At 46.0% G+C, this 27312-nt stretch overlaps 1 protein-coding gene across 1 annotated transcript in view; it reads left to right on the top strand.

Moving 5' to 3' along the window:
* TTF2 (transcription termination factor 2) overlaps positions 1 to 21351 on the top strand; it is a 47694-nt gene extending 26343 nt beyond the window's left edge. Inside the window, exons 10-23 of the mRNA XM_021709874.1 lie at positions 245 to 364; positions 2244 to 2394; positions 4342 to 4447; positions 6397 to 6578; positions 7258 to 7411; positions 7747 to 7838; positions 8857 to 8939; positions 9624 to 9757; positions 10531 to 10701; positions 13936 to 13994; positions 15121 to 15271; positions 15990 to 16072; positions 18042 to 18116; positions 21126 to 21351. Of these exons, the coding sequence (XP_021565549.1) occupies positions 245 to 364; positions 2244 to 2394; positions 4342 to 4447; positions 6397 to 6578; positions 7258 to 7411; positions 7747 to 7838; positions 8857 to 8939; positions 9624 to 9757; positions 10531 to 10701; positions 13936 to 13994; positions 15121 to 15271; positions 15990 to 16072; positions 18042 to 18116; positions 21126 to 21270 (1706 nt within the window). The 3' untranslated portion in view covers positions 21271 to 21351. The remainder of the gene's footprint in view (positions 1 to 244; positions 365 to 2243; positions 2395 to 4341; positions 4448 to 6396; positions 6579 to 7257; positions 7412 to 7746; positions 7839 to 8856; positions 8940 to 9623; positions 9758 to 10530; positions 10702 to 13935; positions 13995 to 15120; positions 15272 to 15989; positions 16073 to 18041; positions 18117 to 21125) is intronic.
* The last annotated feature ends 5961 nt before the right edge of the window (positions 21352 to 27312 follow it).

The raw sequence follows: 27312 nt of genomic DNA, 5'->3' as shown, positions 1-27312 counted from the left end.
CTGGGCTCCGGCAATCCTTCCTCCTCAGCCTTCCAAGTAGCTGGAACTACAGGCGTGCGCTACCACGCCTGGCTAATTTTTTGATTTATTGTAGAGATGAGGTCTTGCCAAGTTCCCCGGGTGGGTCTCGAACCCGCGGGCTCAGGCAGTCCACTCACCTCACCCTCCCAAAGTGCTGGGATTACAGGCTGAGCCACCAAGCCCAGCTGTAATTAACTCTCTTAATTTTGCTTTTATTTTTCAGCGGATGATATGGGCTTAGGAAAAACCCTGACAATGATTGCACTCATCCTGATCCAGAAGAATCAAGAAAAAAACAAAGGAAAAGACAAAAACATGCCTGTGATGTGGCTTTCTAAAGACGGTAGGCAGAAGTGCCTTAATGGCCTGCCATTCCCTATGTCATTTGAGCCAGCGGAGAGGGGAAAGTTTTAAGCTACGAAAGAATACCTTTAGTCATATTAATCTACTGGAAAACTGGTATTTGATTCCTTGCCTATGGTATAATTTCTGTTGCTGACTGTGCTAATTATAAGTGGTCATTTTTTCCCTTTTAATATAAACTTAGTTTGATCTGTGATCAGAAAAAATTTTGGGGGGAAAGCTAAGACTCTTGAAAACTTAGTTTAAGCATAATAATTATTATTTTTGTTTTTGTTGAGAATAGAACTGTAGGGTAGATCCAAATTAATTCATGTATATTTTTAAAGAAGATCCATCACAAATTTTAATTTTGACTACCATAGTGGAAGTTGTTTCCTTTGTTTCTGAAATTCCAGAGATTTGCAGAAAATACACAATTTCTATCTTTGTTTTTAAAATGTAATGACTTTAGCCTGACACAGTGATGCGGGCTAAATAGTTCCAGCTGTTTGGGAGACTGAGGCAGGAGGATCACTTGAGCTCAGGAGTTTGAGGCCAGCCTGGACAACATAGTGAGACCTTGTCTCTAAAAACAATAACAATAAAAAGAATAAATAGAACGTAATAGCTTTATAAGTACTTTAAAGCTCCTATGTGTGATGTTTAGATAACACCACATGTTAAATTGCCTTGTATTCAGGTACAGTGCTCAGTTGGTTAGATGGATAAAAAAATCTGTGGCCATCTACTCTCAGGGCCTTTAATGAGCATGGCTGCGGCAGGATTCTGCTTCCCCGCGTAGTATAGTGGCCTATGTGGATGGCACATGCACACACAGAGAGAAGAGGCATCGGCGGTGTAAATATTCTGTCACTACTTGGTTCCAAAGTTATGTTTGCTTCTCTTAAAAAAGAGTTTCTGTACTTGCACTTAATGTGGAAGCATATTAAGTTACCCTTTTCAGAAAAAATAGTGAAACTTCAATACTTCCTGTGATGAATCAATTCAGGAGTTAGGAAGTGATCTGGCTTCTAGCTCTGGCCACTCTGGGAAAGTACATTGCTTGAGTCGGGGTCTCACTCTGTTGCCCAGGCTGGAGTTCATTGGCACACTTAGGGCTCACCGCAGCCTCAACCTCCTGGGCTCAGTATATCCTTCCACCTCAGCCTCTCGAATAGTTGGGACTATAGGCATGTGCCACCACGATCAGCTGATTTTTAAAAAATTTTTTGTAGAGACGAGATCTCGCCATGTTGTCTGGGCTGGTCTCAAACTCCTGGGCTCAAGCCATCCTCCCACCTTGACTTCCCAAAGTGCTGGGATTACAGATGTGAGCCACTATGCCCAGGCATGCATTGCTTTTTTGGTAGCCCCTCTCTCTGCCTGAAACTTTTTTTTTTTTTTGAGAGAGAGTCTCACTCTGTCACCCACGGCTACTGCAGCCTCGACCTGCTGGGCTCAGGCGATACTTCTGCCTCAGCCTTCCCAGTAACTTGAGCTATAGGCACATACCACCATGCCCACCTAATTTTTTGATTTATTGTAGAGATGAGGTCTCATCAAGTTGCCCAGGCTGGTCTCAAACCCCCCTGGGCTCAGGCAATCCTTTTGCCTCTGACTCCCAAAGCGCTGAGATTACAAGCCTGAGCCACCATGTCTAGCTGCCTGACTCTTCTACAGGGGAAAATAAATCATTTTTTTGGCTTAAGAGACTGTCTCTTCTATTTTCTATTCAGCTATAGGCTCTGTCTAGAAGTAAGAGCAGTGGGTGAGCATATTAATTGAAGGAGTAAAGTCAGTCAAGAGGAAGAGGTGATGCCTTAAAGGGGTAAAGGCCACTTAGTGAACGTGACTAGGTGCTGATTTTTCCCCCTTTTAAGACTCCTCTGACTTGGCTTCCCATGGAACACTGATCGTCTGTCCCGCCTCCCTGATCCATCATTGGAAAAACGAGGTTGAGAAGCGCGTGAACAACAACAAACTCAGAGTCTATCTCTACCATGGGCCAAACCGGGAACCACGTGCCAAAGTGTAAGTGTGGAAACGTGGAATGTGCTGTTGTGGAGTGTTCAGCACCTGGGCTCCAGGGACCCGTGGACCCTTCCTGCTTTTTCCTCAGGACTTGTGGCATTTGTGAAGACCGTAGGCAGATTTGCACTTTCATCACTGCACACCCTTTGCCTTGTACTAAGAGCTACATCTTGAGATCAGTCGATTGGTGGTTTTTTGTGTGTCTTCGTCACTGTCCCCAACAAAAACTGCTGTGAGGAGAACTGCCCTGTCAGCCAAGTGACTGCAGTGTTCCCCTGGTCAAGGAGCATATGTTGCCAGCCTCTTGTGGTTGCTGATGGTCTCATTCCAGACCCACATTCTTTTTCTGTGAGTGCAAGTGGAACCAGCCCAGTCCTACAGAGCGTCCTGATGTAATACTCATGATTAGTTGCCAAAGGGTGATTATATTTTTATGTCTGTATTTTTTTTACATATGAAACATCTAAGATGTTTTAGACTCAAGAGTTTATGATGATTAGACTTAGCTGTAAATTCCTGAAAGGGGAGGAAAGAAAGGAAGGAAATTTTCTCAGGAAGGAGGAAAGAAAATGTTTCCCAAGATGGTAATCTTAGTGCGAGTCTTTGTCATTTGGTTTTAAAGGAATTATTTTCTGTTCCTAATTGTGAGGTGAAGATATTGCTGCCTTAAATAAGGATGAGAGCAAGCTTGTTTTTGCATCTAAGTAATCTCTCCCCAGCCTCTGATATTGGGGTATTTTATCTCCTTAAGAACAGGGTAGCAGTTGGCCTGGCACAGTGGCTGTAATCTCAACACTTTGGGAGGCTGAGGTGGGCGGATCGTTTGAGACCAGGAGTTTGAAGTTATAGTGAGCCATGGTTTTGCCACTGTACTCTAGCCTGGGTGACAGACCCAGATCCTGTGTCTTAAAAAAACAAAAAAGAAGAGGGCAACCAGATTGGTGACCTCAGTCTTACAGCACACCAGCTCTCATGACGGAAGGTCACTTTAGTCAGAAGGTATCAGGACAACAGTGGCAGGCAGACCAGCAGGCCTTCCCTGGCAGAGAGTACTGTTGCCATTGTTCTATTTTTTTTTTTTAAGTGAGAAAGCAGAATTTATTGAGAGGACAGAAAAACTCCCACAGTGGGAGGGGACCAGAAGGGGTTGCCTGTTCAATTTTTTATTTAGAAGTAAATGAATCTCACTTGATTTGCACCTTGAACATAACTTAATTGGTATTCAGAATATATTAGTTGACTGGTCGGAATCCATCTCAATTACATTTCTTTATATGATGCTAAGGCAACTTGTTGCCTCTCTGAATTGGGCGTATCATTTTTGTCAAAGTATTTATTGAAGCTCACAGATGCACAATATTAAACTTAATTGGAAAAAGATCTGTGCTTTTCATTAAGAATCCTTACATGTAAAGGGTGTGACAAGATAAACTGAAAGTTTGCAGCATATATTTTTATATCCAAGTGCCAAAGCTAGCTCAGTGGGTCTTCATAAACCCATCACAGATGATTACGAGAAAGCAGCAGTGATGTGAGGTGAACAGAGCTTCAAGGGTTTCTTTGTTTCCTGGGATGGGGCGTCCTCCCTTTCAGATCACTGTGAAATGTTAATTTCCAACCCTATCCTTTCTGGCCTGGTCAGAGCATGTCAAGCTTCATAGGATCCCAGCCAGAGACTTCCTTTCTCACTCACTGGATGGGAAGAGAAGGGCTGTTCTAGCTATAGTGAGCAGACTGTAAACATGATCGGGGAAGAGAGAGGGAAGCAAAGTGGGTATAATGCACCTCTCTACCAAAATCGTGTGTGTGTGTTGAGGACATGGTGAACGAATTCTGCTTTCTGTCCTCCCAGTCGTCGGTACTTTTATAGTGAGAGCCCCCCGCCTCTCTCTTTGTTAGAGTCCTTAGAGGGATCATTTACCGTTGCTTTGTGTTATGTCTGTGCAGCCTCTCGACATACGACATCGTCATCACTACCTACAGCCTTGTGGCCAAGGAGATTCCCACAAAGAAGCAAGAGGGAGAGATCCCAGGTGCGAACCTCAGTGTGGAGGTGAGGCTTGGGGACAGCCATGGAAGTAGAGTTGAGGCCACACATCATTTAACGGGAGTCTTGTACAGCCTCGGAGCTAGCAAGAGTCCCATCCTGTGAGGTCTGGAATGCTCTAAATGCTTCATCTGTGGAAAGGAATTGTTCTTTCCTCTCTCCAGTTTCCCTTATTCTTGATAACCAACCCTAGCAATATGGTTGGTATTTGGCACAGGATTCAGCTGCAGTTGGGGTAATAATCACCTGAATAAGAAGCCTCACGTGTTGCCATTTTTATTTTAGAGTATTTGGATTTTACTCTCATGCTGTTGTTTGTGTTTCTTGTGTAGACTGGTTTGTTGTTACTAAGCCCTCAGTCCCTGCCTCCCCTCTAGCCCCTTGCAAGTATTAGGGTGGGCCAGAGGCTAAGTGGTGGCCGAGAAGAAGGCCGGTCCAGGGTGGTCTCACTTACGTGGTCTAGAGGCTTTATCACATCAGTATTCTGGGGCTTCCCTCCCTGAAAATACAGTATTATTCCAAGAACAAGTCTGATGCAGATGTTTTCCTTCTTAGTACAGTAGGTTATTCACAGATTGCTGTTTGGAAAGACTCCAGAACATTCCTCCAACTTAGGACCGACTCTGACTTCTTCCAGATAATGAACGTCTTAGAATCCTCAGTGGGTCTCCACTGCTTTGGGCATGGACTCCAGCTTCCTTCAGTGGCGTGCCCAGCTCGTTGGGGTCTTGCTTACTGGCGTGTCGCCCATCTCCCCCACACCTTATCCCTCCCTGTGGCTCCGTCACACCCCGGAACTTCTGGCTCCCTGCTCTGCTCTGTCACGGGGTTGGGCCTTCTTTTCTCTCTGAGTGAAATGCTTTGCCTCCACTCCTGGTTTTTGTTGTTGTTGTTGTTGTGACTTTTGAGGCGAGGTCTTGCTATGTTGCCCAGGCTGGGCTCAAGCAGTCTTTTCATTTTGGCCTCCCAGAGTGTTAGGGTTACAGGCATGAACCACTGCGTCTGCCCCCAGGTTTGTCTTGAACCTGCTGCAAGAATCCTTTCTGGACCACTTCCTTCCTGCCCTCTCCCCATTTGGTTGACTGTCTCTGCTAGCACTTTGTGCTTACATATGTCATAGCATTCAATTTTTTTAAGCAAATGTTGAGTCTCTGCTATAGGTCAGGTGCTATATCAGGTGTCAGGAATACAGCAGTGAACAGCAGCAGCCAGATTTCCACTTTTCTGTATGGCGTTATCCAGTGGGATTTACTATATGGACATCACGTTGTAATTATCTTTCTACTTGGTTTTCTCCCCTGCTGAATTTTTTCTAATAGAGATGGGGTCTTACTATGTTGCCCAGGCTGGTCTTGAACTCCTGGGCTCATGTCATTCTCCCACCTTGACCTCCCAAAGTGCTAAGATTATTGGTGTGAGCCACTACCCCGGCCCCATGCTAGATTTTGAGCTCTTAAGCGTTGCCACTGTTTTTATGTTTGGCTTAGCATCCTATGTCTAAAAGTAGACATTCTGTACATTTTTAGTAAATTCAGTAAAATTTGGTAAATATCTTATTGCATGAGTGAATTTTCAGTACAGTCCTGGCCTGTAGCTATTGCTCAAACACGGTTGAACTCTAGAAAACATTTTACAGCTGAGCATGGTGGGTCTGGCTCACACCTGTAATCCCAGCACTATGGAAAACTGAGATGTGAGAATTGCTTAAGGACAGGGGTTCAAAACACCATCTCTGATATTAAAAAAAAAAACCCAAAGGAAAAAAACTTACTTAAACTCAAGGATTGACACTCTCTAGTGACTTGTTTATTTGAACCCATTGAGAGGTTCTACTCCTAGGTTTCAAACTCTTTGGTGTACCTGCTCTAAGGTAAGAGTGGGTCCTTAATACTTGGCTGTTTTTTCTCCTTGAGGACATGTACATTTTTCCATACTGTTGCTTGTGTTTCTTCTAGGGCATCTCAACACCTTTGCTTCGAATAGTCTGGGCTCGAATTATCTTGGATGAAGCTCACAATGTGAAGAATCCCCGAGTGCAGACGTCCGTAGCTGTGTGCAAGCTACGAGCCCATTCCCGCTGGGCTGTCACCGGAACCCCCATTCAAAACAATTTGCTGGATATGTATTCACTGCTGAGGTGAGTAGCCTTCTGGGATCTGTAGATGTGAACCCTGTCCGTAACCCTTGATCGTGATTTCATGTCTCATGATAAAGCTCTGGTGTATGCCAGACAATCTCGTGTAGCAGATGGCAAGCCGGTCAACCCTTAAAGGACAAAAAAATAAATGTTTATGAGAAAATATCTGTTGATTGACTGACTGATATAGAACTTCCCCTATATATATGCAAGAATATAGGACAGATTGAATTAAAGGAAGCAAAAGTCTTCTTTTTTTAGTCCAGCAAATGTTTTGGACCATTTCTGCTTTTAAACACATGGCCTAGGGTCAGGACTAGAATTTATTTGAAGCAAACAGGAAAGAATGCTGATTTTAAAATACTTCCTTTTATCCAAGTCAGCCATAAACGGATGTGGAATTTCTTTGTTAGCCTTTGAAACTTTAGGATTCTAGCTGTTGGTTATATGTCCTGTTGTGACAGCAGAGACATTGTTAATGGAAAAGCTCACATTCTTATAGCATGATTTCTGTTATTGACTTGGATCTTTTTGATGTGTGGAGCAGAACTTTGCTATGAAATTCACTTTTAAAAATGATTGGATGACAGACATAGCCGAAAATCTGATTTTTTAAAAATCTTATATCTTACTTTGAACTTTTCTTCCCTGCCCTGTGCCCTTCGTCCTCAACAAAAAGGTTTCTCCGTTGTTCTCCATTTGATGAGTTCAGTCTCTGGAAGAGTCAGGTTGACAACGGTTCAAAGAAAGGAGGAGAGCGGTTAAGCATCTTAACCAAGAGCCTTTTGCTGAGGAGAACAAAAGGCCAGTTGGACTCTACTGGCAAACCTTTGGTAAGCCAGTCTGTCCCTGTCCCTGGGGGGAGGACAGGAGGACAGCGAAGGAGGATGACATGTCCTTGTCTTGGATTGAACAGCCATGTATCTGCTCTGCGTCAGGGGCCTGAGTCACCCGTTTTCCCATGAGGGGTCCCCAGGGTTACGGTCCTGAGCCTTGCATTATGGCAGTCTGGTTATGCTGTGTTTTAGCACGGTCCTGTTTCTAGGCATGGGGGACGCTGTATTCCAGGGATTGACTAGATTTCCAGTTCAGTCTGGGGAATTTGCTCTGTAATATCCAGTTAATTTGTGTAGCCTCATGCTAGTTTCTTTTTTGTTTATTCTTCCAGGTGATACTGCCCCAGCGTAAATTTCAGTTGCACCATTTAAAGCTTTCTGAAGAGGAAGAGACTGTTTACAGTGTGTTTTTTGCAAGATCAAGGTGTGTGCAATAAAGAAGCACCTTCTCACATGTATTGTTTTATTCCTGTCTTTGTTTAGGAGTGAGTTGGGGTCAGACTTCCATAAACTGTATTTATGGTACTATTGATATGTTGGATATCTGTTTTTGTTTCTTTAATTCCCCTTTCTTCTTCCTCCTGAGCTCACCTCTGTCTAATATACACATTGAAGGCAACATTTTGAATCTGTTCCTCACTGGTTTCTTTGTAGAGTAGTCATAGGGTGTGGTCACTGTTCACTGAACCTAGTCTGGTCCCCATGGGGCTGTGTTGGAAAAATTATATCTTTGACCGTTGAGGTACCATCCAGCATTTCACTGGATCACTGGGGGAAAAAAACTGTTTTATAATCCTTCATGTTTTCTGTTCTTGGCACTTTGTCTTATTGTGCCCTAAATTCCAGATTTACTCTCTCCCATTTGGTACCCCTCATTTCGATGTAAATATGTTTTTCTCTTTTTTAGATTTTATATTTATTAGCTCACTTAAAAAAAATTTCGCTTTTTAAATAATTATTTCTTTGGCATTACCTTTGGCTAGTGCTTGCTATGAGCTTGGCATCATTTAGCAAGTCCACTTCTTGTGGCCAGGCACAGTGGCTCATACCTGTAATCCCAGCACTTTGGGAGGCGGAGGTAAGAGGACTGCCTGAGTTCAGGGGTTTGAGACCAGCTTGAGCAACATGGTGAGACCTTGTCTGTACAATAAGTCAAAAAATTAGCCGAGCATAGTGGCACGTGCCTATAGTTCCAGCTACTTGGAAAGCTGAGGCGGAAGGATCACCTGAGCCCAGGAGGTCAAGGCTGCGGTGGCCGTGAGCATGCCACTGGACTCCAGCCTGGGCAACAGAGACTCCAATTCAAAAAATAAAAATAAAAACAAGTCCACTTCTATAATTTGCCAAGGTCCTGCTGTAGGCACAGGGAGACAGTGACCATTGTAAACCTATTTGGTCTTCACAACCATAATATGTGCCTTTTCTTTTCTGATGTGAGGCAGGTCAGCTCTGCAATCCTATCTAAAAAGACATGAGAATGGAGGCAACCAGTCGAGGAGAAGCCCTGATAATCCATTCAGTAGAGGTGAGCTATGTGGGGCACCCATCAATACCCAGACTAATGAGAATGGGAACCCGGAGTCAGGGAAGTACAGAAATGGAGGTTGGGAATCCTTGGTATCAGAGAGCTCACCTCAAACCGGGGTAAAATATACTCATCTGCAAACACCAGACCTGGTTATTTAACTTCTTTTCAGTTGTTTTCTCTATCTACTTTTTAAAATGCAAAGAAAACCAACATTTCATTTGGCTTCATTGGTATAGAAGTGTGTTATAACTATATTACTGAATCTCAGATCAAACAAGGTTAAAGTAGTCCCAGCTGGGCACGATGGATCATGTCTTAATCCCAGCACTTTGGGAGGCCGAGGTGGGAGGATTGCCTGAGCCCAGAAGATTGAGACCAGCCTGGGCAGCATAGCAAGATCTCATATCTACAAAAAATTTTTAAAAAATTAGCTAGACATTGTGGTGTATGCCTATAGTTCCAGCTACTTGAGAGGCTGAGGTGGAAGGATCATCTGAGCCCAGGAGGTTGAGGCTGCAGTGAGCCATGATTTTGCCCCTGCATGCTAGCCTGGGCAACAGAGTGAGACCTTGACTTAAATTTTTTTTTTTTAAAGTAGTCTAACTTAGTTCCTGATTCTTCCCATATTTCTCTATTTTAAACCCTGTACCATTTCCTGTGACTTGTCTTCCCTTACGGAAGTGGCCTTAGAGTTTGGGTCCAGTGGACCTGGGCACTTGGAGGCAGCAGATGCGCAGAGGTCCAGCACCGTCCACATACTGTCCCAGCTGCTGAGACTCCGCCAGTGTTGCTGTCATCTTTCTTTACTGAAGTCGGTAAGAAAAGCCCTTATGTGGTATCATATGGTGACTCAGAGGGACCACTGGAGAAGTCGATTGCAGAATCTTGCAACTGGGATCCAGTCTACTGGATCAAAGGAAATAGCGTTTGTTTGTTTGTTTTTGTTTGTTTGGGGGGGTAGAGAAGAGAGGGCTGTTTAGTTTATATTAATCTTTGTTAATCTTGATAATTCCCATGGCATTGAGAACGGTGTGTTTCTGTTGTTTGTTTGTTTTAGATAAACTTTGTTCTAGAATGGAAGATGACATTTGTTAAAAAGGAAGCCATTTCTGAATACTTTGGTATTTCAGAATGCCCTAAAGCTGATTCAATTATTAGTGTTTTCTGCCCTCAGGCAATATTGGGGCTTTTGGGTCCAGTTGTGAAAACTCAGTTAGTTACACAAATTGAAAAATTGCTTTTACATTGGATAGAGGCACATCCAAAATCAAGAGGAGTATGTTATTCATGTCAGGAGCTGTAATAATGTATTTTGACCATCAGTAGCTTAATTAACTGGGGGAAAAAATGGAGTGATTATGTAATATGGCTGGCAAGTCTTTAAAAAGTTTTATCATTTAGTTTGCTTTTAATCTGGTGAAAAACTTGCAAAGTCACACTTTAGCCAAGGTTTCTCTGAGGAGGTACTGAGGACAAATTCCAAGGCATTTTGCCCTGTGAAATGTCAGACAATCACAACCTCCTCAGCAGGTAATAAGGCTTGCCACCCCGACTCCCCACTTCCTGTCCTCTTTTTTATTCTACTCAGGCCCTGAATCCAACAGAACTACAGGGTGAAGGCCTTGTCCTTTCCTTGGAAGAACAACTCAGCGCTCTGACCTTGTCCGAACTCCATGACACAGAGCCATCTGCCACTGTCTCTCTTAATGGCATGTGCTTCAAGGTAGAGCTTTTTGAAGACACTCGAGAAAGCACCAAGGTACCTTTGTCTCCTCTGTTCTCGTAGAGAGACTTTGACTCCTCACACACTTTCCTGTGTGAAAGCACATTTGTCCGGGTGGATCTAGCCACTTGCTGGCAGAGCTAGAACCACTTGATTTGAGCTGATCCAAGTCTCATCTTATTTCACAGAGAACACTAAAGCCTTGTGGCATAGTGGTCTTTCAGAGAGTGATTTGCGACATTCCCGACATTGAGGCGGGTTTTCTGTCATGGATCACTGGGATGGGAGCCTGCTAGGTTTGTGCGAGGGATAGGACCCAGGCAAGTGAGCAATTGGTTGCAGGAAAGCTTGAAAGGAGAGGAACAAAGGCTTGACTCTAGGGACCGTGTAGTACATGTGAGTGCAGCTGCTGGGACTGGCGAAAGGCTTCGTCTGTGGGTATTGTTTTCTGCCTTTGTTAGTTATTCGGGTTCTGTTTCCATCAAAGAGTTTTAAGGCTGGAGTCCTGGGAAGGCTGAGCTATGCTGTAACCGGAGTCCTGCCTTTCTGTGGGCTTGGACTGTGCATGCCCTGAAAGTGGGCCTTTTTTCTCTCTCTGTGACTATCTTAACACTTTCATGACCAGCACATTTTTCACTTCCCTAATACTGATTGTGGGTGAAAATTAAAAAAAAAATCGCAAGCTGGTTGCTGCAAACTTGTCGTTAAGCACAAGTGAAATTGTCTTTTCTAAATTATTACCTTTTGCACAATACAGCTGAAAGTTGCAGGTATATCCAGTATTTGTCTCAGATACCATTCTGACTTGCATTCCGTACTTTGCATTTATATTTGGATTATAAACCAAATGTATATTATTCAGAAACAGAATTTGCAAAGATGTAAATTCATGTCAGCGAGCACAAATGAGTTAAGCTGCCATTCCCGGGCTCAGCCTCTCTCTCTTCAGAGGCTTTATTTGAAAATTGAACTAGAAAGGAGGTCACTACCAGGGGAATGGTATTATTTGAGAAAAGGAACACTGCCTTTTTTTTTTTTTTTTTTTTTTTTTTTTTGAGTTGGAGTCTCACTCTGTCGCCCAGACTGGAGTGCAGTGGCCACTCCCGGCCACCACAGCCTCGACCTGCTGGGCTCTGGCAATCCTTCCGCCTCAGCCTTCCAAGCTGGAAGTACAGGCACACTGTACCACACCCGGCTAATTTTTTTGATTTATTGTAGAGATGAGGTCTCGCCAAGTTGCCCAGGCGGGTCTCGAATCCATGGGCTCAGGCAATCCACTCACCTCAGCCTCCCAAAGCGTGGGATTACAGGCTGAGCCACCAAGCCCGGCTTAGGAGTGCTGCCTTTTAATGAACTTTTAAAAATGTTGACCTAGCTCTTTGCCACTAATAGCTGAGAGGGACATCAGAGTACCACATGTGGCCGAAGTTGATGTGCTGTGGTGCCTTCAGAGTTAGCTGCTGGGTTAAAACTTGCATTCCTAAGAGTTTGTGTTCCCTGTCTAATAAAATACAGGTAATATTTACTCACAGGGGTTTTCACATACACCCCATTAATAGTTTAAACCGCTTAAGGAGGGAGTTGTCCTACTGAATTTTGAACCCAATTCAGGGGCCATGAATCTCCCCCTTTCACTGCAGTTTTCTCTAAACACCATTGCCAGCTTTTTCATGTGGGAGTCACAGCACCTTCCACAACCTCAAGTTGCCAAGACACCAAGTTGGCTCATGCCTGTAATCTCAGCACTTTGGGAAACCAAGGCGGGAGGACTGCTTGAGCTTAGGAGTCACCAGCTGGGCAACATAGCGAGACCTCATCTCTACAAAACATCAAAAAATCAGCTGGGTGTGGTAGTGCATGCCTGTAGCCCCAGCTAGCTACTCAGGAAGCTGAGGCAGAAAGATTGCCAGAGCCCAGGAGGTCAAGGCTGCGGTGAGCCCTGATCATGCTACTGCATTCCAGCCTGGGCAACAGGATGAGACCCCAACTCAAAAAAAAAAACTTGCCAAGACTCCAGGCACTTCATTGTCTCTGTTCTATTGTAAACTAATAAACAGATGCACTTGCTTTTCTTTCTACTAGTCCAAATGGTACAGTCCTGTAACTCACTTCCTGCCCAGGCATCAGGATGTTTGTCAGAACTGGAAGGCAGCCTTGTGTGGAGCGGCCTGGGTTGCCACTGTAAGGCAGCCTTGAATGCAGAAGCCCAGGGTACCTCTGGACTTGGCTGGCTCATGCCCTTCCTCTTCCTGATGAGGGGCTGGAGTTCCGAGGTGGCACAGCCTTTGACGGCAGAGCGGGACCCACTGCGTGTCCATCTCCTGATTGACTTGAGTTCGGTCTTCTTCCCCCTCCACCCCTCACAGGCTTTGGGAAGGTTCACATTGGCAGTCAGGAAAATGGAGCACAGCCACACTCCACGGCCACGGCCACGTCCACGTCCACATGCCGCTCCTGACTGCTGAGATTGATGGACTCAAGTGCTTTCTAAGGGTTTTTGTAAATACTCTGGGAGTTTGTTTGGAAGCTTTGATGATCGTTCCTCAGTCTGGACAGGTTCAGTGACATTTGGAGCAGGTCATGAAGTGGGTGAAGCTCTTTCACTTGCGTCTGCAGATGCTAGGAGAGTGCCTTCTCTGTTCCAGCAACGCACGAAGGGTTGTGGGTATCGAAATAAAGCAGGCATATGCTGCTGTTGCCTCCTGGGAGCCTCTCAAGTTCTGGAAGCCAGGGATGATTAAGCAGCTACTACTACATAGTGTGATAAGGACTGTGGTAATGAAAACAAAAGGTACTGGAGTAGTACGTAGGCACGGGGTACCTACCCGTACTTTGGGGGTTGGGGAGGGATGCCAAGAAGTGACATGAAGCTGACATGGAACGGTGTTCTGGGCAGAGGGAACAGAGTGCTCAGCGGTACGACGAGATGTGATTTGTTGGAGGAATTTTTGTGTGATTAGGTCCCGTTCAAGGAGGGTGTCGTGAGAGTTTCTACCCAGAGGAGTCAGCAGGAGCCAGGTAGCAGGATCTGGCAGGTCTTTTGAAGGAGCTCAGTCCTGTCCTCATGGGAAGCCCCGGAAGAGGCTTAGTCTGCGCAGGGATTGACAAACTTACATTTTAGAAATACCCCTCCGGCTGTGGAGAGGAGAGTGAGCTAGGGAAAGACCAGAGCCTGGAGGCCAGCCAGGAGCTGCTTCTGTACATCAGGTGAGAGGACGTGGAGAAAAGTGAATCGCTTAAGCCCACCATGTTGGTGTGACCTTTTTCCAGATATCATCTCTGTTGGCAGAATTGGAGGCAATCCGAAGAAATTCAGGACGCCAAAAGAGGTGCGTTATTTCGTTATCTGAGTATTGGTCATAATTCAGCAAGAGAATATGATATTGCTGACAGTTATAAATCTTAGTTTTTTATATTAAGGACCTTGAGTGATGCTCAGCAGAAAACACTGAGATTATAGCAGATTTTCTGTGATTTATATTTAAAATATTGTGGGGCAGATTGAAAAGGACATCCCTAGAGGACCAGGGTAAGCTAAGCGTCCAAAGGAGTGTTTAAAAGTTGGGAAGCATGTTAAGAAAAGCGAGGAAGTGACAAATGGAAAAATCAGAATGTTCTAGAATGTTGGTAATGGTCTTAAGCTGGGTGCTTGGATACAAGGAGGTTCATTTTGTCATTTATTATACCTTACACGTGTGCTATGCTTCTGCATTTGTATATATGAAATACTTAAGTGTACAAATTTAAAACTGGCCGTGTGTGGTGGCTCGTGCCTGTCATCCTAGCACTTTGGGAGGCCAGGAGGATTGCTTGAGCCCAGGAGTTCAAGACCAGCCCAGACAACATCGCAAGACCTCTTCTCTACAAAAAATTTAAAAAATTAACTGGGCGTGATGGTGCACACCTATTTTTTCAGCTATTCAGGAGACTGAGGCAGAAGGCTCACCTGAGCCCTAGAGGTTGAGACTACTGTGAGTTGTGATCATGCCACTGTCCTCCAGCCTAAGCAACTGAGTGAGACCCTGACTCATAAATAAATAGATTAAAAGACCAACAAACAAATAAGTTTAAAGCAGAGCATGGGGAACATGGGGAACCCTAGCAGCTGCTGTTCTGCCTGGTATAGGTAGGGTGTCCTTTTTCTGCATGATCACAGATCTCTGGACGAGCACTGGGCCACCAAATAAAGGCGGCTGGGATCATGACTTTAGTCTAGCTACCACTTTTTTCTGACTTCATTTAGCAGTAACTAACTTGTAGGGCAGATTGAGAAATAATTGGAAGTATAATCTGTAGTGTGACCTATATGCATGCCTCTCTCCCTTGGTAGCAGAAGTTCTTTTTTTGTCTCCATTTGACAGCTAGTCTTAAGCATGACAGGGGTACTAAAGCCCTGCAGACAAGTTTGTTTAATCTGTGCTGGGGGGCTGTTTTGCATTCTGTCCTCCTTTCCAGTGTCATCGTCTCTCAGTGGACCAGCATGCTGAAAGTTGTGGCCCTGCACCTGAAGAGGCAAGGACTGACTTACGCCACCATCGATGGCTCTGTCAATCCCAAACAGAGAATGGACTTGGTAGAGGCATTTAACCACTCCAGGGGCCCTCAGGTACGAGCTGGTCACATCAGAGCTGGATAATTAAGAGCAAACTGTTCTGAGTGATACAGAGATAATTATAACATAGCAACTTAAAAATATCCATAGTATCCCTCCAAGTATTGGTAATTTCTTAGACTTTTTATTAGAATACTTATCAAAGGGCACAAATACTCTAAAGAGAATAAAATAGGAGGGCTAAAAGAAGATGAAGAACAGAGCTAGTTGGGGTCAGGAGAATCTTTGTGGAAGAGGCAAGCCTGAAGGATAGGTGAGGTTTTGACAGGAGGAAACATGGAAGGACACGAAAGAGCAAAGACCTCTAATTACAGAGAGTAAAGACTTAGATGATGGTTGAATGGCAGGCAAGAGGAAGGTCAGAGCAATGGAGGGGAGGGACTGAAGGAATAGACGTCATCTGGTAATTGGAAGTTTGTTGGGCTGACCACCCTCAGGGCTCCATATTACAGTCGTGTATACTTCAGCAGGCACACAGTTAATTTTGTGAGATTGACTTATACACACACAGAAGTGTAAGAACCTTCTCAAAGATCAGGCATGGGAGATGGCATCCTAATGTCGATGCTTTGAAAATAACAGTGCATTGAAACATCAGAAGGCAGTTTGGTAAGAACACGTTGCTTGTCTGTACTGATCTTGAATTTGAGACAGAGGAGAGATGTGTTAAGAGATCTAGTTTGTAAAGTTGATGTTTTGTTTCCTCTTGAAGGTTATGCTGATCTCTCTCTTGGCTGGAGGTGTTGGTCTAAACCTGACTGGGGGAAACCACCTTTTTCTTCTGGATATGCACTGGTAATGATTCTGGATTCTTCTTAACTTGTCACAGAATAGCAGGGAGGGCAGTGGCTAGAGGGACAGTAGAAACTGAGGTCTTATGCTGAGCGCACTGTTTGTATGATGGCGATGCCTCTGCAGACAGGTCCCCAGACACAGATTGAAAGCGGGTGTGGGGCTCGTTGACGTCCCTCAATTCCCGAGCAAGCCGGGCTTCAGATGGTCACTTAAAGTAGTTCACTCCCTTTCTTGCTACTCTCACTCTATATCTGTGACAACTGGGAGCACAGCTTTTCCTCATGGCTAAGAGCTAACATTTTACCTCTTCTCCACAATACCGTATCTCAGGCATACTTGTTGAGATCCAGGGAAATCTCAACAAATAAGCATTACTCCAAAAGGAAGAGAAAAAGAAATGTTCTTCTTTTTTCTGAGTTGGAGTCTCACTGTGTCGCCCAGGATAGAGTGTAGTCACATAATTGTGACTACCATGGCCTTGAACCTCTGGGCTTTGGTGATCCTTCTGTCTTAGTCTTCCAAGTAGCTGGAACTCCAGGCACGCACCACCATGCCCGGCTAATGTTTTAAAAAAGTTATTGTAGAGACGAGTCCTTGCCAAGTTGCCCAGGCTGGTCTTGGAACCCCTGGGCTCAGGCCATTCTCTTGCCTCTGCCTCCCGTAGTGCTGGGATTACAGACGTACCCACTGTGCCCTGCAGTAATTTTTGAATCATGTCAGTCATACACTTAATGGATTCGTTGCATGCAGTGTCACTGTCAGGAGCACAACCTCGTCCTTCCCAGGTATAAGATGAATGAGTTAATGACTTCCGGGTGGACGTCTTATAACGAGTGTCGGTTTTTGGTTTCCCAGCTCTACCCATCAAGGGTCGCCGCACCGGGCCCTGTCACTGGGGCTGTCCCTGTCGAGTTCTTCAGGTAGTCCACACTGGTGCAGACAAGCCAATCTGTTACCGTCTTCCCAGAGAAAGTGTTGAGGTCTTACTTAGGACGCCCCTCTACACGTGAGTGAGGAAAGCATGCTAGGAATTGTGGCTTTTTCTGAGCTAGAGAAGCATTATCCAAGATTTTAAAGGGGTAAGATGAGAAACTAAGTTGGAGTTGATAATGAGAATTTGTAAAGAAGGAAACAAACTAAGCACGTTTCCTTAGTTGAATCATAGAACATTAAAGTCAAAAGAGGGCTGGGTGCCCTGGCTCATGCCTGTAATCCCAGCACTTTTGGCGGTGGCGGTGAGAGGACTGCCTGAGCCCAGGAGTTGAAGACCAGCCTGGACAGCTTGGCAAGACCTCATCTCTACAAGAAATCAAAAAACTATCCCGGTGTGGTGGTACGCACCTGTGATTCCAGCTGCTTGAAGGTTGAGGCGGGAGGATCACCTGAGCCCAGCAGGTCAAGGCTGCAGTACTCATGAGCGTGGCACTGAGCTCCAGCCTGGGCAACAGAGTGAGACTCCAACTTGAAATAAATACATCAAAAAAGGTAGCCTTTCAAGGTCCTTAGCCAGCCCTCATATTTCCAGTCTGAAGCCTGGAGGGCCAAGGTTAGATAACTTACCCAAGGTCATCTAGCTGTAGACCAGATTGAGTTTTGGTTGCACATGTTACTTACAGTCGTCAACTGTTAATAGTACTCAGAGTTATTAACAGTCTGACTCACTAGAAGGTAGGCAAGAAGCTATCTGGCACTAGCCTGTCTTAAACCAATATAGTCTAGGACAGGGGTTGGCGGACTTTTTCTGTAAATATTTTAAGCTTTGCAAACCACAGAGTTGTCTGTCATATGATCTGTATGTTCTGTTTTGCTTTGTTTTCATCAATCCCTTTAAAAATTTAACAGTCATTTTTAGCTCAATAGCCATACAAAAGCAGGCTGTGGGCTGAGTTGGGCCTGTGGGCTGTGGGCTGGGTTTGCCCCCTGTGGTCTAGTGTGTCAGTACCTTTGAGCTTTCTCTCTTTTCCAACAGGAATCCATCACTTGAAGATCAAGCTTGTGACCGAATTTACCGAGTGGGACAGCAGAAAGATGTCGTCATACACAGGTGAGCAAAGGTCTCCAGGACCCAGAACCCTTTGCAGCTGCTGCTTTTGTGAAGTCTTACTAATACTCATCTAACAGAATGTAAAGTGTCTGGCGATCACTTTACTAATGACGCCCGGTGCCTGCCCTCAGGCAAGCCACAGGAAGGAAAGGGGCAAGCCCTTTAGGGTTGGAGAGGAACAAGCCTGTGTGTGATGGTGGGCACCCTCTCAGCCAAGGGAGCCCAGGAAAGGGCTCTACTCTTTTTCGTTTGGCTTTTTACTTTTATTTCGACCCAGTTTCAGACATTCAAAAAAGGTCCAAGAACAGTGCCAGATAGTTCGCCTGTGTGGTGTATGTGTGCGTGTGTGTATGAGCAGTTTTCTGGACCATCTGAGAGTAAGTTATAGGCATGGTTCTTTTTTATCCCTAAGAACTTTAGTATGCTTACATACTCTTACATGACCCCAAACAAATGTTCAAAATCAGAATATTGACATTAATTAAATACTTTGATCTGGGCCTTACTCACTTTCATCACTTGCCTCAATGATGCCCTTCACAACTAAAGAAAATTCCAGATCCTGGTAGCATGCAGTTGTCATGCCTTTGTTTCCTCTCATCTGGAATAGTCCCTCCGTCTTTCTGTGTGTCTTATGACTCTCACATTTTTATTTTTGAAGGGCACAAGCTGTCATTTTGTGGAATGTTCTCCTGCTGGGGATCTTCTTGTCTTTGAAAGCAACAAAACCTGCCTCAATGCTACTCTCCATTCTCACGGTGGCTTTCTTTTCCTCCTTCCTGTTCATGACCAAGTTTCCTAGAAACCACTGCCTGCCTTTACTTGCTGACCTCCCATTCATTCCTCAGCCTTTGCACACTGGCTTTCACTCCTGTTGCTCTACTAAAGCTGCTCTGGTTATGAATCGTGACTGTGCTAGCTTTCTGTCTTCAGCTCTCTTCTCTGCTCACTCTGTCCCTACCTCAGATAATTCTGTCCCCTCTGGCTGGGTGCAGGCACTCACGGCTGTAATCCCAGCACTTTGGTAAGCCAAGGTGAGAGAATTGCTTGAGTCCAAGAGTTTGAGACCAGCCTAGGTAACACTGCAATACCTTGTATCTACAAAAAAATGTAAAAAATTAGCTCAAGGTGGTGGCATACGCCTGAAGTCCCAGCTACTTGGAAGGCTGAGGCGGAAGGATCGCCTGAGCCCAGGAGGTCAAGGCTGTGGTGAGCTGTGATCATGCCATTACACTCTAGCCTGTTGGCAGAGTGAGATTCTGACTCAAAAAAAAAAAAAAGAAATTCTGTTCACTCTGGTACATTCACAATCTGTATCTTAGATCCAAGATCTAAACTTCAGACCTAGCTACCTAAATCCCTACTCACTCTCTGAATCTGAGTGTCCATGTTCTTATCTATGACTCATTCCTTCATTCATTATTCATTGTGCATTTGGCTCATAAACTACTACCTGTTGCACACCCACTATGTGACAAGTAAAATCATGTGTCCTGGTGGCTCAATGTCACCAACTGCAATTGTTTTTTTCTTCCTCCTATCTCAGATTGACTTATTCCTTGTAGTTGCTGTCTTTGTGAATATTATCACTGTTTATCTAATCATGTCTCCAGAAGCTAGACCCCTCCCTCTTTTTCACTTTTTAAAATCCAGCTCCTCTAATTGCATTTTCTAAATGTCTCTGATAACCCTCCCCACTGCCAGGTCCTGCGCTCCTGCTTTGCTAACTCCTGTTCTTCTGCGTCACCACCGAAGAGCTCTTCCTAACGAATCAGGCTAATTGTGTTCTTCCACTCCTCACACCTCTTCAGTGGCTCTCACTTCCTCCGGGGAAAATCGAAACATCTTAGCGTGCCTCACACAACCACTTGTGATCTGCTCCACCAGCCTCTGGAGCTTTTGCCTTTCAGTACAACATGGCCGACGTGACCTTCCTCCCACATATCGTGTTCTAAGACAGCCGTGGTTTCACACGTGCTCCTGGTCCCTGGAGTGCCCTCCCCACTTCTCTGTCTGCACACCCTCGCTCAGCCTGTGAGTCACACGTTAGCTCTTCAGTGGAGCCTTCCTTGACTACCCCAGACAGGTTTCCTTTTCCTCCTTTTGCACACTGGGCATGCTTCTAGTATAGTACTAACCAGGTCATATTGTTACCGCTGTTTATTTTTATGTCTGTCTCTTGTGTTCTTCTTCAAAGCAAAACCATGTTCATCTCATTATCCCCACACCTATAGTACATGATATATGGTAAGTGCTTAATCAGTACTTGCTGAATGAGTGAATGAATGACAGCAGTGGAATTTCTGGAGGCCAGATGAGAGGACTGCTTGAGCCCAGGAGTTCAAGACCAGTCTGGTGTTTAGTTAGTTCTAGACCAACACAGCGAGCTCTCATCTATATAAAAAAATTTTTTAAACTTGTCAGGCATAGTAGCATGCATCTGTAGTCCCAGCTACTTGGGAGACTGAGGCTGGAGGATCACTTGAGCCCAGGAGGTAGAAGCTGTAGTGAGCCATGATCGTGCCACTGCACTCCAGCCTGGGAGACAGAGTGAGACTTTGACTCAAAAAAGAGAGAGAGAGAGAGTGGGAGGAAAAAAACCTGTTTTGAGTGTGAATTAGCTAAGAAATTAGACACTTTGTACGTAAATAAGTGCACATATACCTAACACACACTTGATAACCCTCAAGGCCTTCTGACTTTATCAAGACACAGCTTTTTGGGTGAAAGTTGGATCTCTGTATGTAGTTTTGTTTTGTTTTTTTATAGGGATAGCTTTTGTTGATTTTGGACTCTCTTCATTATCTTAGCTTCAGAAAGAACTAAAGAGCCCACTTGAGTCACATAACTTCAAGTGGATATATATTTAGTCAAGGCTGTTTGGAGTCCCTAAACATAGGGTTCTTAATCAAACCTAAGAAACTAAACCTAAGAAACTACAGCGTAAAAGAAGTGTGAATATTATTATTATTAGATATGATGCTTTGAGTTTGGTTATTTGTTTTTTAGATTCGTGTGTGAGGGAACAGTGGAAGAGAAGATCTTGCAGCTTCAAGAAAAAAAGAAAGACTTGGCCCAACAGGTTCTATCAGGATCCGGAGAATCTGTCACCAAGCTCACCTTGGCTGACCTCAAAGTCCTTTTTGGCATCTAGCTTCCAGTTTATAAGGGCCCAGAATAGTGCCATGGCTGGTTTGTGTTAAGATCTGGGAATAATGGCCCAGCTATGAGCCTTCAGCTCTGTTTCTGGCGTTTCGTTTCACCGTGAAGCCTTACACCTGCCCTCAAAATGAGGCATAATCTTATCCCTAGTACTGGCCGACTGGTTAATCAATCAACTTATTTGGTGAGTGGCATAGAGACCAGCCACGTTTTTCAGATGCAAAAGAAAACACGTGACAGGTCATTTTGGAGTTGTTCTCTAGCAGAAGCATCAGTGAGGCTCAGAAAGCCATATTCCTCCCTCTTCTCAGCTGGTGGGAGGACCAGTGTCACTACCTTCTCTAACACCAGGCTCTGTCCATCTCTTCCGGCCCATGAGGCTGCTCCTGGAACCATCTCCATGTGGGCGGAGCAGAGGGCAGCTCTCTGCAGCCAGCCACACCTCTGCAGTTGTTTCCATCCAGGTGGCTCCACTTCTCAGGCTTAAGGTCAACGAGATGCTTTGTACATAAACAGATGGTGAGCATCTCCCCCTGTATCATTTGAGATCAGTTTGTCTTTTATATTTGCATCACTGTATCATGTAGCAGTCTATCACTCAGTATCAGTGTCGGACATCTAGTGTACCAAGTAGTACTGGAATCATTTGGTCTCATTGTATCATTTAGTGTTTCCATTATGTCGTGTAGTATTTGTAATATTTGTATTTTTTATAATATTTGTGATTTTACAAATTTACAGTCTTCATAACACTTAGTATCATTGTTTGATGTGGTATTTGTACCATTGTGTCATTTAGTGTTTGTATAATCACTGGTGTACGCTAACAGATATTGTGTGATGTGGAGGCAGAAAGGGTTGGAACCACTGCCCTAATGGGGTTGCATGTACCCAACGTGCATTCTGAAAGCCTAGTCCTGGGATGGCCATGTCTCGCTGTGCATGTATCGAAGAGGCATGCGGGTGTCTATCTCAGGCTCATGTTCGCTTTAGTTAGTGTGAGTCGGTTTCTTAAAGTCTGGGTTTGATGGGTCGGGTCCTTGCACCCCCTAGCAGTGGGTGATGTCCCATGACGTCGTGATCGAATTGAGATGCAGCCCTGTGAGTCCTGCCGGTGCCAGCCAGTCTTCCTTTATGTGACACCACTACTGCCACATTATCTTCTTAGACCTGCCTGCGTACTGCACCCTACGTGGGCATGGACGATCTGGGGTGACAGACGCTTTGTAAAGCGTGAAGGGCCACACAGGTACTAGTATTACTGCAGTGGAACAAGGTCTAGGGCTGCGAGGGCAAAGCAGCAGCAGGGTTGCGGCCAAAAGGGCCAGGTGGTGGACGCCTGTCACCAAGTGCCACATGCCTGAGCAAGGCTTTACATGGTGTCTGCGGTGACAGAGTTGCCCTCACGAGAGGTTGGACATTGCTTTCGCTGTGATGGCCAGATGAGTGTCGTGTGTGCCATGGCTGGGTGGAATCCTGGACCCCTTCAAGACTCTGAGGACCCCTGTTGCCATGCAGTCGCTATGGACAACAGCATTAGGTAGACGCACACCTTTGTCGGACACAGCCCTTTCCTCTAGCAATCCTGTGTCGTGATTTAATGTGAACACTGAGTTGTTTCTTCTGATTGTCTCTTGCTCAGTAAAGTGGCTTTTAGCAGGGCTTGAAGGTGATGCCTGATTCTCCTGCACTCGTAGGATAATCTGTGGGGACACCAGTGCTCAGTATGGTCTCCTGGTTGTCTGAAATCTTGATATATGTCTACCGTAACTCCTTGAGAGAACTGGGTTTACAGAGTTAGATATTATGCTATTTGTTAAACAGCACCTAGCCTTAGGAAAGGGCAGGAAGAATGAAAAAGCACAGCTGCAGGCCCAAAGAAAATCATAAAAGAGATTTAGATTCCTAGACGTATAACCTCGACTAAAATGTCTTCATAAATAAAAATGAAATTAGGGTCAGCTACAGCACACAGTACAGCAGGAGTCAGTAGCTAGGGGATGGAGCTAGAAGTGAAGAAAACAGCTTGCCCCCTAGGGCGGGACCTGGAACCAGATATGCACTACACAATGTTTCTGTTACCGTCAGTCCTTTTTACCCAGATTTCACAGCTAAATTTAAGCATAGATAGAGCTTATGTATGAAAGGAAGAATGAGGAGGATACTTCTGTTGCTTAGTTATTCATACGTTAATTCAGAGACAGCTATTGAACACCTACTATGTGCCGGGCACTGGAAAGACAAGCATAAGCAAAATCACAAAACCATCCTGCCCTGAGATGTAATGTCTAGAGGATACATTAGTCAGAGACCCATGGCTGTGGTTGTGACCTGGCCACGGTGCCCGGTGAGTGCTATGATGGAGGGGGCTGTTCGGCTGGGAGAGCTTGTAACAGGGATTTGATCAATTGGGGAAGGTCTCTGAGGCCCTGAAAAAGGAAATCAGTGGGTAGGTGCTAACAAGGCAGAGTGAAATGCCCCGTCCTACACTGTGTCCTGCTTCTAATTAGCATTTCCTTCACTGAACCAGATCTTCCCCGAGCCAAGATTAGAGATTAGAGTGTGGGTGGACTGACAGGTGTATGTGTGTGTGCATTGTCCAGGATGACCAAGGTGTTTATCCTGTTACAGCATCCCAGGGGACTGAGGCTCTAACTTATGGCTCTTTCCTTTCCCTCCCTCCCTCCCTTTCTTAAGGTCTCACTGTGTACCCAGGCTGGTCTCGAACTCCTGGGCTCAAGCAGTCCTCCTACCTTGGCCTCCCAAAGTGCTGGGATTACAGGCATGAGCCACTGCACTGGCCATGGCTCTTTTTTCTTTTTTTCTGAGTTGGAGTCTCACTCTGTCACCTAGACTGGAGTGCAGTGGCCACTCCTGGCTCGGTGGCTCAGCCTGTAATCCCATGCCTTGGGAGGCTGAGTTGAGTGGATTGCTTGAGCCCACGGGTTCGAGACCTGCCTGGGCAGCAAGACCTCATCTCCACAATAAATCAAAAAATCAGCCGGGCGTGGTAGCGCATGCTTGTAATTCCGGCTACTCGGAAGGCTGAGGCGGAAGGATCGCCGGAGCCCAGCGGGTCGAGGCTGCGGTGGCCGGGAGCAGCCACTGCACTCCAGTCTGGGCGACAGAGTGAGACTCCAACTCAAAAAAAAAAAAGTCAGTGAAGGCCAAATTCCCGCCCTCACAGAGCTGACAGCTAGCATGAGAGGACAGACAGCAATGTATTTGGGCAGCAGTGAGGAAGGCAAGCCAAGTGGTGTGGGGTCCCACGGCGGGAGGTGCCGTTTTACATAGGGTCGTGAGGCCCTCTCTGAGGATGTTTGGCACTGGAGCAGAAACCTGCAAAGCCAGGGACGGAATCATGAAGGTGTCTGGGCACTTCAGGTGGAGGGGCGAGAACGGCCACAGCCCCAAGGCAGAGGGTGCCTGGAGCAGGCGGAGCACTGGGCAGTGATCCCGGGACACCGGGGGAGGGGTATGGGGAGGAAACGGGGGAGGAGCAGGGGTCCCGACCACGCAGGGTCTCACAGGCGGATGTGCAGACTGGCTTTTGTTATAAAGTGGGAGGCCCGTGGAGAGTGTTGCGCAGTTGTGACATGAACTGACACAGGGGGGAGAACACACCCTGAGGGAGGAGGAAGGGCGGAGACAGACCGTTCGAAGGCTGCTGCGAACTCTCGGTGAGTATCTTGGCGTCTTAGACCAGGAGGGCAGCCGTGGAGGCAGGAGCCGTGGTCAGCAGACAGACAGGCGCACCCCGGGGATGTTGTGGCTTCAGTTCCAGACCACCACAGTAAGCCTGCATCGCCATCAAGTTGTAGCGGGAAGACACAGAGATCGTGACACCGAGACTATTACAGGAAGTGGCACTTGATTACGATGGCCATCCCAGCGGGCTTCGAGGGACTAATGCGTCCAATCAACCCGCTTTCTGCCACATAAAGTAACTCGTATGAAATTGTTGGTTTCCCACTGCATGAAAGTTTTGTTTATAATACACTGTAATCTGTTAACTGGGCTACAGCATTATGTCTTAAAAACAAACTGTATACTGTAATTTGAAAATACTTCATTGCTGAAAGCTGCTGACACAAAGTGAGCACATGCTGCTGGTAAATGGCACCGATAGACTTTCTCATAGGGTTACCACAACCTTCAATTTGTAAAAACCCAAACCAAACAAAACAGTATCTGTGAGGCACTACAAATCAAAGCTCCATAAGATGATGTATGCCTGTATTTTGAAGGTAGAGCTGACAGGATTTGTCAGTGGATTATACGTGGAGTGTGAGCAGAGGCCAGGACTCATTCCCACGACAGCGGGCCCCACCTATAAGAAAAGACTTGCCTTCCTTTCTGAAGGGATGGAGGAGACCACAGAGGGAGTAGCCTGGGGCTGGCAGGTGAGTGGGAAGTGAGAATTGGAAGCTGAGTCTGTTCCAGACATCTTAAATCGGAGGCACCCATTACTCAGCAAGGGCGATGAACTAAACTACTGGATAAAAACGCGGGGTTTGGATCTGGAAATACATGTGGGAGTCATTAGTGTACAAATGGTGTTTGAAGTCATGAGAGGATGAGGTCGTTGAGGGAGTGAAGGGAAGGTAAAGGTGCAAGAACTGACCTTTGGCACTCTCCAGCGTGTGGAGAACAAGAGGACGGGGGAGCCACCACAGGAGACTGGGAAGGAGCAGCCAGCGAGTAGGAGCACTAAGAACTGATGCCACATAAAGCGAGGGAAGGAAACGTTCCATGATGAGAAAGTAATCAAGTGTTAAGTGCTGCTGATGGGTCAAGTAAGATGAAGATTGAGAGCTGGGCGGGGCCGTGGCTCATGCCTGTAATCCCAGTACTTGGCGAGGCAGAGGTGAGAGGACTGCCTGAGTCCAGGGGTTTGAGACCAGCCTGGGCAACTTGGCGAGACCTCGTCTCTACAATAAATCAAGAAATTAGCCAGATGTGGTGGTGCACCTGTAGTTCCAGCTACTTGGAAGCCAGAGGCAGAAGGATCACCTAAGCCCGGCAGGCAGAGGCTATGGTGCCATGAGCATGTCACTGCATTCTAGCCTGGACAACAGAGTGAGACTCCTACTCAAAAAAAAAAAAAAGCCAGGCTCGGTGGTTCAGCCTGTCATCCCGCGCCTTTGGGAGGCTGAGGTGAGTGGATTGCCTGAGCCCGCGGGTTCGAGACCCTCCTGGGCAGCGAGAACTCATCTCTACAATAAATCAAAAAATCAGCCGGGCGTGGTAGCGCGCACCTGTAATTCCGGCTACTCGGAAGGCTGAGGCGGAAGGATCACCAGAGCCCAGCAGGTCGAGGCTGCAGTGGCCGGGAGTGGCCATTGCACTCTAGTCTGGGCGACAGAGTGCGATTCCAACTCAAAAAAAAAAAAATTGGGGTGGTCATGGTAGCTCACACCTGTAATCCCAGCACTTTGGGAGGCTGAGGTGGGAGGATTACTTGAGCCCAGGAGTTCAGCCTGGGTAACACAGTGAGACCTCATCTCTATAAAAAATACAAAACTTAGGCATGGTGGCGCGCCTGTAGTCCCAGCCTATGCAGGATGCTGAGGTGGGAGGTTTACTTGAGTTTAGGAAGTCAAGGCTGCAGTGAGCCAGGGCTGCACCACTGTACTCCAGCACGGGTGACAGAGCGAGATCCTGTCTTTTTTTTTTTGAGTTGGAGTCTCATTCTGTTGCCCAGACTGGAGTGCAGTGTCCCCTCCCGGCCACCGCAGCCTCGACCCGCTGGGCTCCGGCGATCCTTCTTCCTCCACCTTCCAAGTAGCTGGAACTTCAGGCATGGGCTACCACGCCCGGCTCATTTTTTGATTTGTTGTAGAGATGAGGTCTCGCCAAGTTGCCCAGGCGGGTCTTGAACCCGTGGGCACAGGCAATCCACTCACCTCAGCCTCCCAAGGCGCAGGATTACAGGCTGAGCCACCGAGCCTGACTGAGATCCTGTCTTAAAAAAAGATAAAAGCCGGCTTGGTGGCTCAACCTGTAATCCGGCGCCTTGGGAGGCTAAGGTGAG

This window comes from Carlito syrichta, unplaced genomic scaffold (assembly GCF_000164805.1).
Source record: "Carlito syrichta isolate Samal-C Ts95f unplaced genomic scaffold, Tarsius_syrichta-2.0.1 Scaffold287539, whole genome shotgun sequence".
Classification (NCBI taxonomy): Eukaryota; Metazoa; Chordata; class Mammalia; order Primates; family Tarsiidae; genus Carlito; species Carlito syrichta.
The sequence above is the reverse complement of the archived record's forward strand: the minus strand, read 5'-3'. Positions and strand labels throughout refer to the sequence as shown.